The 11,149-nt window shown below is 52.7% G+C and overlaps 3 protein-coding genes across 4 annotated transcripts in view; 2 read left to right on the top strand and 1 right to left on the bottom strand.

Annotated features, from left to right (window-relative positions):
- The first annotated feature begins 40 nt into the window (after positions 1–40).
- Positions 41–538, top strand: LOC136166403 (small ribosomal subunit protein uS10-like). The gene has a single exon (XM_065932565.1). It carries the CDS (start codon positions 134–136, stop codon positions 491–493), a length of 360 nt encoding a protein of 119 aa, XP_065788637.1. The 5' UTR covers positions 41–133; the 3' UTR covers positions 494–538.
- An 889-nt stretch (positions 539–1,427) lies between these two features.
- Positions 1,428–7,076, bottom strand: RDH8 (retinol dehydrogenase 8). Its single transcript, XM_065932553.1, has 6 exons — positions 6,974–7,076; positions 4,219–4,380; positions 3,394–3,573; positions 2,310–2,403; positions 1,754–1,937; positions 1,428–1,643 (listed from the first exon to the last, which is right to left on the bottom strand). Exons 1-6 carry the CDS (start codon positions 7,074–7,076, stop codon positions 1,428–1,430), a joined length of 939 nt encoding a protein of 312 aa, XP_065788625.1.
- A 2,333-nt stretch (positions 7,077–9,409) lies between these two features.
- COL5A3 (collagen type V alpha 3 chain) overlaps positions 9,410–11,149 on the top strand; it is a 45,145-nt gene continuing 43,405 nt past the window's right edge. Inside the window, exon 1 of one of the 2 annotated variants that reach the window (XM_065917736.1) lies at positions 9,410–9,636. In XM_065917736.1, coding sequence (XP_065773808.1) covers positions 9,549–9,636 — 88 coding nt within the window. In that variant the 5' untranslated portion in view covers positions 9,410–9,548. The remainder of the gene's footprint in view (positions 9,637–11,149) is intronic. The other variant, XM_065917737.1, reaches the window with a different exon arrangement.

The following is an 11,149-nucleotide window of genomic DNA, read 5'->3' as shown; positions in this document are numbered from 1 at the left end:
AAAAAATGCAGTCCTCTTTGAGGAAGATGCGGTCGCTGCTGCAGCGGAGCTGAGTGCCCCCCGGTCTTGTTCCTGACTCACCGCTGTTCGCTCTAGCTGAGGAACAAGTCGGTCAGGAAGCCGCGCCGCAGCCATGGCCTTTAAAGACACCGACAAGACTCCCGTGGAGCCAGAGGTGGCCATTCACCGGATTAGGGTCACCCTCACCAGCCGCAGCGTGAAGTCTCTGGAGAAGGTGTGTGCTGACTTGATCAGAGGCGAGAAGGAAAAGAATCTCAAAGTGAAAGGACCAGTTCGGATGCCTACCAAGACTCTGAGAATAACTACAAGGAAAACTCCTTGTGGTGAAGGTTCTAAGACTTGGGATCGATTCCAAATGAGGATCCACAGGCAACTCATTGACCTGCACAGCCCTTCTGAAATTGTCAAGCAGATCACTTCCATCAGTATTGAGCCAGGAGTCGAGGTGGAAGTCATCATTGCCGATGCCTAAATCAATCTTTTTAATAAATCGATAATCAGTTGTTAAAAAAAAAAAGTAGTCATGCTAATAGGTGTGAGAAAGGCCCTATTTCTTTTTAATGTTTTTATTTATACATAAGAAATTGAGCTTTATTACTTACAGTGGTTACTATTAGTTGCAAATATATATTTTATGAAAAAATATACATACATTGCTGATGTGTTTGCAAACACATTTTACTGATGGAACGTGTGCATGCTAAGTTGCTTCATTCATGTCCAACTCTTTGTGACCCTACTACGGACTGTAGCTCGCAAGGCTTCTCTGTCCATGATGATTCTCCAGGCAAGAATATTGGAGTGGGTTGCCATGTCCTCCTCCAGGGGATCTTCCCAACCTAGGAATTGAACCTGCATCTTTTACATCTCCTGCATTGGCAGGCAGGTTCTTTACCACTAGCGCCACCAGGAAGCCCTCCTGATGGAGTATGTGACCAGGAAGTCTGGAAACCCCTTAGTCAAACCAGCTTTGAGTGTGTGTGTAGAAGGGGAGGAGGGGTGGGGATGTCTGGATCATTCCTAAATCCCCAGACTGAAGATAATGAAGTCCAGAGGTTGACTGAGACAGCCTGTTTCATCCTTCAAGGTCCAGGGACAATGCCCCCTCCTCCAAGAAGCCTTCCTTGCCTCCCGGACACAGGTCCAGCTCTCTGATCTGGGCTCCTCAGCCCAGGATGCCAGGATCCTAGGGTCCGCTCTCTCTGCTCTTAGCCTTGACCACAGAGGGGTCTGTGCCTGGAGGCTGGGTGCTCTCTGGCGTTCCAGCAATGCCCAGACACAAAAATGTGTCAGGCAGAGTTTGTTGAATGAATGAATGAATGAGTGAAGGGTCGTATATCCAGAGAGGGGTGTGAACTAAAGAGGCTTGGTTGTTGGGGGGTGAGGAGGGTTGGGTGAGGCTCTGTTCATCGGGGCCACACTGGGGTGCGGAAGCAGCTGCAGGCCAGGCACCGAAGGCCAAGCTTGAGGAGGCGCGGCCAGCGGAAGAGCAGGCGGTGGGAGGTTCGCACATACAGGCTGCCGGAGGGATCCATGGCCTTGAGTGCGGTCAGCGGAGTGTAGCGGGTGTTGGTCTGTCGGCGCAAGGGTGGTCTGGCCGAGCCGATGACCTTGACGATGACCTGTGGGGTGGAGCCCTGAGCTCTGGGACCCAAGGAGGGGCAGGGTTTCTGTAGGGAGGGGCCCCCTCACATACCTGAGCCACGTCTTGGGTCTCCGGGCCCCACCTCACCTTGGCTACATCCTGTGGGCTCTGTCCCACGTTGTGAAAGAGCTCCCTGGAGGCTGGGAGGTACAGATCTTGAAAGTAGCTCAGGGTGTCAGGGTCGGTGCCTGGGAACTCGGCTGTGGAAACCTGCTCTAGGAGCTTGCCTTCAAATTCTGTGATAACCGGGCCTGGCTCCACCAGGGAGATGCTGAGAAAAGGGGGAGGGGAGAGAGTCTGGTGCCCCCCAAATGCCAGATACCCCATTTTGCCTAATACTCTCTCTCTCTCTCTCTGGGTTTTTTTTTTTTTTTTTTTTTTTTTTTTGTGTGTGTGTGGCTGCATGGCATGTAGGATCTTAGTTCCCTGACCAGGGACTGAGCCCATGCCTCCTGCATTGGAAATGAAGTCTTAACAAACTGGACCGCCAGGAAAGTCTCCAATACTGTCCCTCTTTTCTCCTCACTTCTCCATGTCTCCCATTATTTCACACCTCCTTGCTCCCACCCGTCTCCTCTGCTGCTCCTCTCTCCTTGTCTGCCCCGCCTCCATCCCCCCATCACTGTCCAAATGCCCGCCTCACAAGATGTTGAACTGTAGCAGCTGGACAGCCAGACTTTCGAAGAACCCCTCCACGGCAAACTTGGAGGCCGCGTAGGCTTCATTGAACACGACACCTAAGAGGATGGCAGGAAGGCGGGCCCTTTGGGGGTCTGGGTGGTGGGCTTGGTGGGTCCAGAGGGATGGGGTCTTGGGAGACAGAGCAAAGAGGATTTAGGGGTCAGAGGATACCTGGGGTCAATGTGATAGGTGTATGGTAGTGTGTTGTGGGACCATGTAGGGTCAGGATGAAGTTGGGGTGCCTCGTCCCACCTCTTCCTTGCAGTGTTCCATCCATCCTTAGTCCAGGGAACTCTCCTATTTCCCTCCATCCTCTAAATGCTTGGGCCGCTTGGTCATGGGATTCCTGGGGTCCCCAAGGACAAGCCCCACTCACCAGGGTCATTATTGGCCCCTGTTGAACAGTGAACGTGTCCCCCCCCAAAGTCAGGGAGTGTAGCTGGAAGAGGGGCCAAAGAGCTGGGTAAATGTAGATTTCCCATGTCAGGGTTACAAGTAGGGTGGATTCCTTAGTGGGCTGCTGGCGCGAGGGGCAGTTCCAAGGAAATTTCCAGGGAGAGGAAGGAAGTTGAGAGAGGCTTGAGGAGGAAGGAGCCAGGCACAAGGATGGCAAGTAGGTGGCCTCCATAGTAGGCCCATAGCAGACATCTCTAGTCAATCACCACTCTCTTTCCTGCAGAAGCTCAGAGTCCCAGATCTAGACATCTCTGGGGTCTGGTGGGGTCTGGCAAGAAGGAGTCTCAGGAGGAGTTCTGATGGTTCCTTTGAGTTTTGTGGGATGGTTGGAAGAGATTTTCGGAGGTCTCCAGAAGTGGGGTTGATAATGGATGTGGATGGCCATTGGCAGCATGTATACCAGCCCTGTCTACTCCTGCACCATGGTAGACGTAACTAATCTATCCCAGAACTTTTTCCTCCTGAAGTTCAGTATTCTTCTCAATGCAGGTCTATTTAGGGAATATGAGTTAAAACCTAGTTGCCATCCTTCCAGCTGGGGGAGGGTCAGACACTGGGAGGATTCCCAGCATTGGATCCTCAGGACTCACCCTGCAGCCCCATGACACTGCTGACCACCACGATGTGGCCCTGTCGCCTTCTCTTCATGCCAGGAAGCACAGCCTTGACCAGACGGACGGCCCCAAAAAAGTTGGTATCAAAGACATTCTGCATGGCAGCTAGGCTGAGCCCTTCCAAGGGCCCCACCAGGCCCACTCCAGCATTATTCACTAAGAGGGGTAGGGGTGAAGGTTACTTTGAAGTCCTCCAACCCTTCTAGGGTCACTCTCCCAGGGACACTTGCTAAATCATCCCACCCCTCCCCCACTCCAAATCTGGGGTTAATCCAGGGTATCTAGGACGGACAAATGTGGAGCCTTGAAAATCTTTAAATATGGTTTAGCGTTTGTTATAGGGGACTCTTAACCCTGGGTGGGGAAGAGGACTGCTGGGAACAGCCTCCCCTTCAATGCATGAGCAATTCAGCTCTGACCCCAAATTGCATCAAAACAGCCACATCCACCCTCCTTAGAGGACCATTTAGGGACCATGAGTTGCTTCTTCATCATGTTCCCTTCCCTCAATGACTCATCAAATTAATTTCCCCAACCACGTATGGTTTTCTTCATACGTGAGAAGTTCCATTCAAAAAAATCCACCCTATTCCCAGGTCTCAATTTATTTTTTGTATCTTTAATAAACTGAATGGTAGCCTGGGCTCTTAGCCAACTGGTTTACCCCTTCTGTACAGTGTCAGCGGTTACTGGTGAAATAAGAGGGCTGGTTCCCAGACACTGGAGAGGGCTTGCTGTGATTGAGGATCTCTGCTTAGGCCACGGAGGAGGCAAGTGGCCCCAGGGGATGCTCAGACTCACCAAGCACGTCCACTTCCCCTCCCTGGATGCAGCTGAGACACTGGGCCACTGACTCATCACTGCACACGTCCAGCTGGGCCACGGTGAGGGTCTGACCCAGAGCCTCCCCAGCAGCTGCCTCCAGTGTCCCCTTCTTTCCCAGGTCCCTCATGGTGGCCACCACTGGGAACAGAGAGCAGATTTGGAGCAGGCACTGGGTTCCTTTACTCTATGAGTGAACGTCCATGTTCCTGTGATACTGCATGAGGAATGTCACAGAAGAATGGAGACCCATAGGTTTATCCATCTACATTCACCATGCAATCACAAGTGCATACTTATGTACAGACATTTATATGTACCTTCATCCATCCATCCATCCATCCATTCATCTAGCAAACATATATTGAGCATCCACTCTACCCTATGCCCTATTTGAGGTGCAGAGGCTATCACATGAAATAAGATAAAGTGCATGGCTTCGTGGAATTCAAAACCACTAGGTAAGACAATAAAATAAACACAGAACAGATTGGTTTGAGGAAAGAAATGCCTGCACATCTAAAGTCAACATATGCCTGTTATACAGAGTGAAGTAAGTCAGAAAGACAAAAACAAATGCTGTATATTAATGCATATATATGGAATCTAGAAAAATAGTACTGGTAAACTTATTTGCAGGGAAGGAATGGAGACACAGACATAGAGAATGGACACACTGGAAGAAGGAGAGGGTAGGTAGAATTGAGAACGTAGCATTGACATATATACACTACCATGTGTAAAATAGATAACTAGTGGGAAGTCGCTATATAACCCAGCCTCCATTCTGTGATGACTTAGAGGAATGGGAGTGGGGAAGGAGGGGATATGATATAATTGTGGCTGATTTGCATTGTATGGCAGAAACCAACACAACATTGTAAAATCATTGTGCTATGCTAAGTCGCTTCATGCCCAACTCTTTGTGACCCCATGGACTGTAGCCCGCCAGGCTCCTCTGTCCATGGGATTCTCCAGACAAGAAGACTGGAGTGGGTTACCATTTCCTTCTCCAGGGCATCTTTCTGACCCAGGGATTGAACCCGTGTCTCTCACATCTCCTGCATTGGCAGGTGGGATCTTTATCACTAGTGCCACCTTTTCCAATAAAAAAATAAAGTCAGCATATGTGCAGATATGCACATGTAAGTATGAATAGCCACATTTACATCATCAGCATAGATTCCAATTTATTGAACACCTACTATGTGCCATATACTATGCTAAACATTTTTAAATAAGTGCTAGCTCCAATCCTCACAGGACTCCTATGATTAGGTCTTTGACTTATTTTCCAAAGATGGCCACAACATCTTTTATTGCTCATTCTCTTCTAGAATGTAGCTTCTCACCCAGCAGGACATGAAATCTGATTCTTGAATCCTGTGACTAGCTGGGAATCAATAGACTGTGGTAAAGGTAACACTGTGTGGCTTCGGAGATTAGGATGAAAAAGATGTTGCAGTTTCTGCCTTGCTTGCTGGAACGCTTACTCTTGAAGCCTTTAGCCACCCTATAGCAGCCCTGTCCTGAGGCCACCATGCTGGGAGGAAGCCCAAGCCAGCCCAGAAAGAAAGACCACATGAAGCAGCCCTGAGATGGCTGGAAGGGAGAGAGATGTCCGCCCAACCCTGACTTGTTCCAGTCTCATCTGTTCTCGTTGTGGCCTTTGACCTTGAACTGCTCAGCTGAACTGCCCAGCTGAGTTCTTCCAAGTTCATAACCTTTGTAAATCTCTCAAAAAAGGTGATTGCAGCTGTTGTATGCCATACATTTTGGGGTGCTCTGCTTTTACCTAGTAATCGGAACACATAGATAATATTACCCCCATTAACTCACCAGGTCTCAACAAGATGAAGTTTCTTGCCTAATTTATCCTTGTTGTTTAGTTGCTAAGTCAAATCCGACTCTCTGCGACCCCATGGACTATAGCCCGCCAGGCTCCTCTGACCATGGGTTTTGCCAAAGTTGCGCATGTCTCTAAGACAGCAGAGCCCTGGGAGAAGCAACCTTGCCAAGTGGGGCAACGTCTTCACCCTTGCATCCTTCTATTAAGTAATGGCCCTTTGGCTGCTTCGACTCTAGTGCGCTCTGGGTCAGAGGTTCTGGGTGGGGTGCTGATTGGGGTCATTGACTCCAGAGCTGTAGAAGGCCAAGTCTTTAGACCTACAGCTGCGCCCTCCCCCCCCACTCCAAACCCTCAAGGTCAGGGTCACTTAAGAGGCTTATCACTGAGTAGTAATCTGGGGAGGGGTGGGGGAGGGGAATCTTCAGGGAATGCCTAAGTGAAACCTCAGAAAAGTCCTCCCCAGCCAGCCCTTCTAAAAATATCACACTCAGGCATCCCACTTCCTTTATTTTGCTTCTGACCACTCATCAGCACTGGCCATATAATGCAATTAAAATATCTGTTGAGTATTTGTCTTCCCTCTTCTCCCCCACTACATCCCTGCCCACAGCAGAGATTTTTGTCTATTTTTTTTTTCCGCAGCTGTATTTCCACACCTAAACCTTGAGACCCAATAGGTGCATTAGAAACTTTCTTTGGATGGGGGTTGATTCACAAGCAGAGGTGGGAAGGGGGCCTCTCGGTGTTCTGGGGTCTCCCCAAGCTCACCAAGGCAGCTGAAGGCATGGACTAGTGGAAATAGTGCCGGGAGAGCTGAGGGGTCCTGGGGAGCCATACCCACTCCAGTCTTTCCCGGTCTGTCCTCCCCACCCCCAGGCCCCTTACCATGGTACCGCTGCCTGGGGTCATGAGCCAGCTGCACTGCCAGCTCCAAGCCAATCCCAGAGGAGCATCCTGAGATGAGTACAGTCCGGGGTGCATCGGCCATGTTGATTCTTCCCTGGACGCGTGACCTCCACTGGCCAGCACCTGACTCCCGCCACCTATCATCCGCTCATCTGCTCTCTCCTAAGCACCCTCTACCCGATCCCCAGCAGCGTGAAGGAACCCTGGAATTCCTCAATTATGAACTGACCTGGCACAGGCAGCCATGGGGCGGGGGAGTGGGGGGCGAGAATCCCTTAATTTCAATGCAGTCCTTTCTTTTTATCTGTCAAGTATTTCCTTTCCTCCCCAATACACTCATAACTGGGGGCTTTTGCTATGATGATAAGTTATTCAGGGCTGGGGGGGGGGTGTTTGGGGTGCATGGGAAAAGAGCAGGGGTGTTCTCTTGCTGTTTCTACCCTAGGCAAAGAATCTCTGGTGGAGAGAGTGTGGTCCCAGAAGGGTCCTTTCAAAGAGAGAAAGGGCACAGAAATGGCAGAAGATGGGGTTAGACTACAGGAAGAACTTCCCAACAAAAGAGGGCAGGGCAGGAACTTTACGGGTCTTCAGCTAGGGAAGTCTTAAGTCTCCGGTGTCCCTGAAGAGGGAGGGAGTAGAAGTGACTTGAGGAGATTCCCTCTCCTCCTCCCACTCAGGGCCTCCCTCCTCCTCAGGCCAGATGGGTCCCCACCCCCTCCTCCCCAGGGACACAAAGTCTCTTTGTCTAAGAGTCGGAGGCCGGGAGGGAGGCTTCTCCCTCTTCCCCATGGGGGGCGGGGCAGTTCAGGGCCCGGGACACGCCCCTCGGGTTCCTCCCTGCGGAAGCACTCTCAGATCCTGCCTGTCTGCGCTTGTTCAGTTGCACAGACAGCTCCGCTTGACCTGACCCCCTGGGTCCTCCTCACACTGGGGTGGGGGAGAGTTCCCAGTGGGGTGAAGGGAGCGTTCTGCCTCACCCCAGGAATGGCAGGGGTCCACCCCTCCCTGAGGCAGTGCCCTGCTTGGGGGTAGGACCAGACTCCCTGATTTAATGGGGAAATGCGTGAGGATTTGGGGGTTTGCCTGAGACATCCGCCTGGGATCTGAGTCCGGGAGAAGAGCGCCGGGGATGGAGGTGGGGGGCTTTATTTGAAGATTAAGAGTTTGAGCTTCTCTGGTGGCTCAGACAACAAAGAATCTGCCTGTGATGCAGGAGACCCAGGTTTGACCCTGGGTCAGGAAGATCCCCTGAAGAAGGAAATGCAACCCACTCCAGTATTCTTGAGTGGAGAATTCCATGGACAGAGGAGCCTGGTGGGCTACAGCCCATGACGTCTCCGAAGAGTCAGGCATGACTGAGCACACACAGGGGAGGCAGGGAGTGAGGCTGCTGCCTTATTGTGGGGTCAGGCAGGTGGGTGAGGATTTAGCATCAGGCTGGGACCCCAGTTGGGGGCCTGACTGAGACAAAAGATTTGGTATAAAGCTCTACCCTCTAATTCCAGGCCCTAGATGGAGGCTGCATGTTTGAAAGGGACTAAGATCTTCAACAGAGTCTGTTTGGATAAAAAGTCTGGGTTGGGACCCCGGAATTTTAGGCTGGGTGGGAGTGACCCTACTCTGCTACTGTTATTGTTCAGTCGGACAGTTGTGTACGACTCTTTGGGACCCCATGGACTGCAGTCCACCAGGCCTCCCTGTCCCTCACCAACTCCTGAAGTTTGCCCAAGTTCATGCCCATTGCATCGGTGATGCCATTCAGACATCTCATCCTCTGATGCCCTCTTCTCCTTCTGCCCTCAATCTTCCCGAGTATCAGGGACTTTTCCAATGAGTCGGTTTTTCACATCAGATGACCCAAATCCTGGAGCTTCAGTTTCAGCATCAGTCTTTCCAACGAGTATTCAGGGTTGATTTCCCTAAGATTGACGGGTTTGATCTCCTTGTTGTCCAAGGGAGTTTCAGGAGTCTTCTCCAGCACCACATTTCAAAGGCATCAATTCTTTGGCATCCTGCCTTCTTTACCATCCACTATCACAACTGTACCTGACCACTGGGAAGACCACAGCCTTGACTATACGGACCTTTGTCGGCAGAGTAACGTCTCTATTTTTCACCACACTGTCTAGGTTTGTCATTGCTTTCCTGCCAAGAAGCAGTCGTCTTCTGATTTCATGGCTGCAGTCATAGGGCCAAGTGCCATGATCTTAGTTTTTATAATATTTAGTTTTAAGCCGGCTCTTTCACTCTCCGCTACTGTGGGGTGGGGCAAAAAGGGCCCAGCTCCCGGCCCAGGGCTCCACCCTTTGCCGGCCAATCAGCGCTCAGCACAAACTTTCCCAATTCCCCACACCAGCTGTCAGCTGCCCCCCCTCCCTTGAGCTCCGCCTGGCCGGGCGCTGGAGCGCAGGGCGAGGCCAGGGCGGGGTCTCGGGCAGTCTCCTGCGGATCCCGAGTGGAGTCGGCCGCGGAGGGACTGCACCAAGCCGGAGCAGACGCCGCGCCCTACAGCCGCCCGGGCTGGTTCCCCGCCTTGAGTGTGGGCCCCGCCGGGATGGGGAGTCGCCGGGGCCCGGGCCAGCCGCGGGCCGGCCTCTGCCTGCTCCTGGCCTCTCTGCAGCTTCTGCCCCGGATGCAGGCCGGTGAGCCGGGAAAGGGGAAATAGGATTTGGAATGCAGGGTCCAGCGAGGCTCCCAAAGACGCCGCGGAGTGGGGAATGGGGGGGATGTGCGCGTTGCGTGGGGCGCGAGTGTTTGACTCTGGGCCGTTTGCGGGTGTGACAGTTTGGGGGGGCATGGAAACCTGTGACCCTGTTTCGTGGTGCGTGCATGGAAATGCATGCAATTTATAGGTATGTGTGCGTGCGCAGTCATGAGCTTGGGGGCATTTAGAGTGAAATTGTGTGTGTGCTCGAAGTGGGAGTTGACGATTGTATGGATATGGGTGATGGGATGATCCCTAGGCGAGTCTGTGATTGAGTTGTGTTGCGAGTGTGTGTCTGTGTGTGGGGCTGATTTTAAGAATAACCGCGCGTGTTATGCGTGTGATTGTGTCTCTGGATGACCCTATGAGGGCTGTGGTTGTGACTTGGGGGATAAATAGGTAAATAACTGCCCGTGAGGATCATTCTAAGGGGGTTGATGGGTGGGGACTTGAGGGGAGAGGGTTGACCTGGGATTCAGAGCTCCCTTGGCGGCTCCCCAAACGGCTTCACCGTATTCTTCCTCTTCCTCCTTTGACCCCAGTTAGCGCGCGCCCACCTCCTTTTCCCCCATCCCTGCCCCCTCCCCCACCCCGCGCTCCCCAGAGCCGAGATCAGCACCATGGACAGGGCCTCGGGAGGGCCCTGGGGAGGGGCGAGACGGGGCGGGGCTCAGGGAAGGGAGGGGCGGAGTGCGGGCCGGGTGGTGGGGGGAGTGGAAGTTGCTTTCCTAAGCTGAGCAAGCCTCGGGTGTTTTTCCCGAGGAATTTCTCAGGGCCCCCCCAGGGGGTCCCGGGGGCCGCCGGACGGATGAGTCAGCGCTGACGCACGCCCAGCTGTGCGGTTCTGGCAGGACGCCACGCCCCGCCCCTCAGGGTTCTGGGTCGGGGGCGCCCCGGGCTTTGGGAAGGTCGTGGTTCTTCACGTGTGATTGAGGGGGCTTTCCTGGTCTAAGATACCCCAAGTCAGGCCCTACCGGTAATCCTCCACTAACGCAGCCCACCCCCCACCCGAGCACCCTGGCCCCTCCAACTTTCTAACTTTCTCAGCAGTTCGGAGAGATCCTTGCTCACGCGGATAATCCCAAATTAGCCTATGCCCCATTCCCACGCTCACACATCCACACAGTCGTGCGATCTCAGGCACGCAATCCGGATATAAGGCCCTAGGGACACCAAGAATGTTAAACACCTGGTGCCCACGCCCAGGCAACCCCATCAGCCGTCCGCACGCGGCCACAGCTTTTGTCACTCGCCTACGCTTTCAGACGCTCACACGTTCTTCCACTGGCATCCACACAAAGCAGCAAAGTGTTCTCACCCAGTCACCCACTCGCTGACTTTGCTTCAGTCTCACAGATAACCCCACGCCTGCATCTCGCTGGAGTCTGAGCTATAACAATCACAGATTTCCCTGAATCACCTGCAGAACCTCTGACTCATTGCTGGGATCC

The sequence above is a fragment of the Muntiacus reevesi genome, chromosome 1, assembly GCF_963930625.1.
Source record: "Muntiacus reevesi chromosome 1, mMunRee1.1, whole genome shotgun sequence".
NCBI lineage: Eukaryota > Metazoa > Chordata > Mammalia > Artiodactyla > Cervidae > Muntiacus > Muntiacus reevesi.
This window is presented reverse-complemented; position numbering and strand designations above follow the sequence as displayed.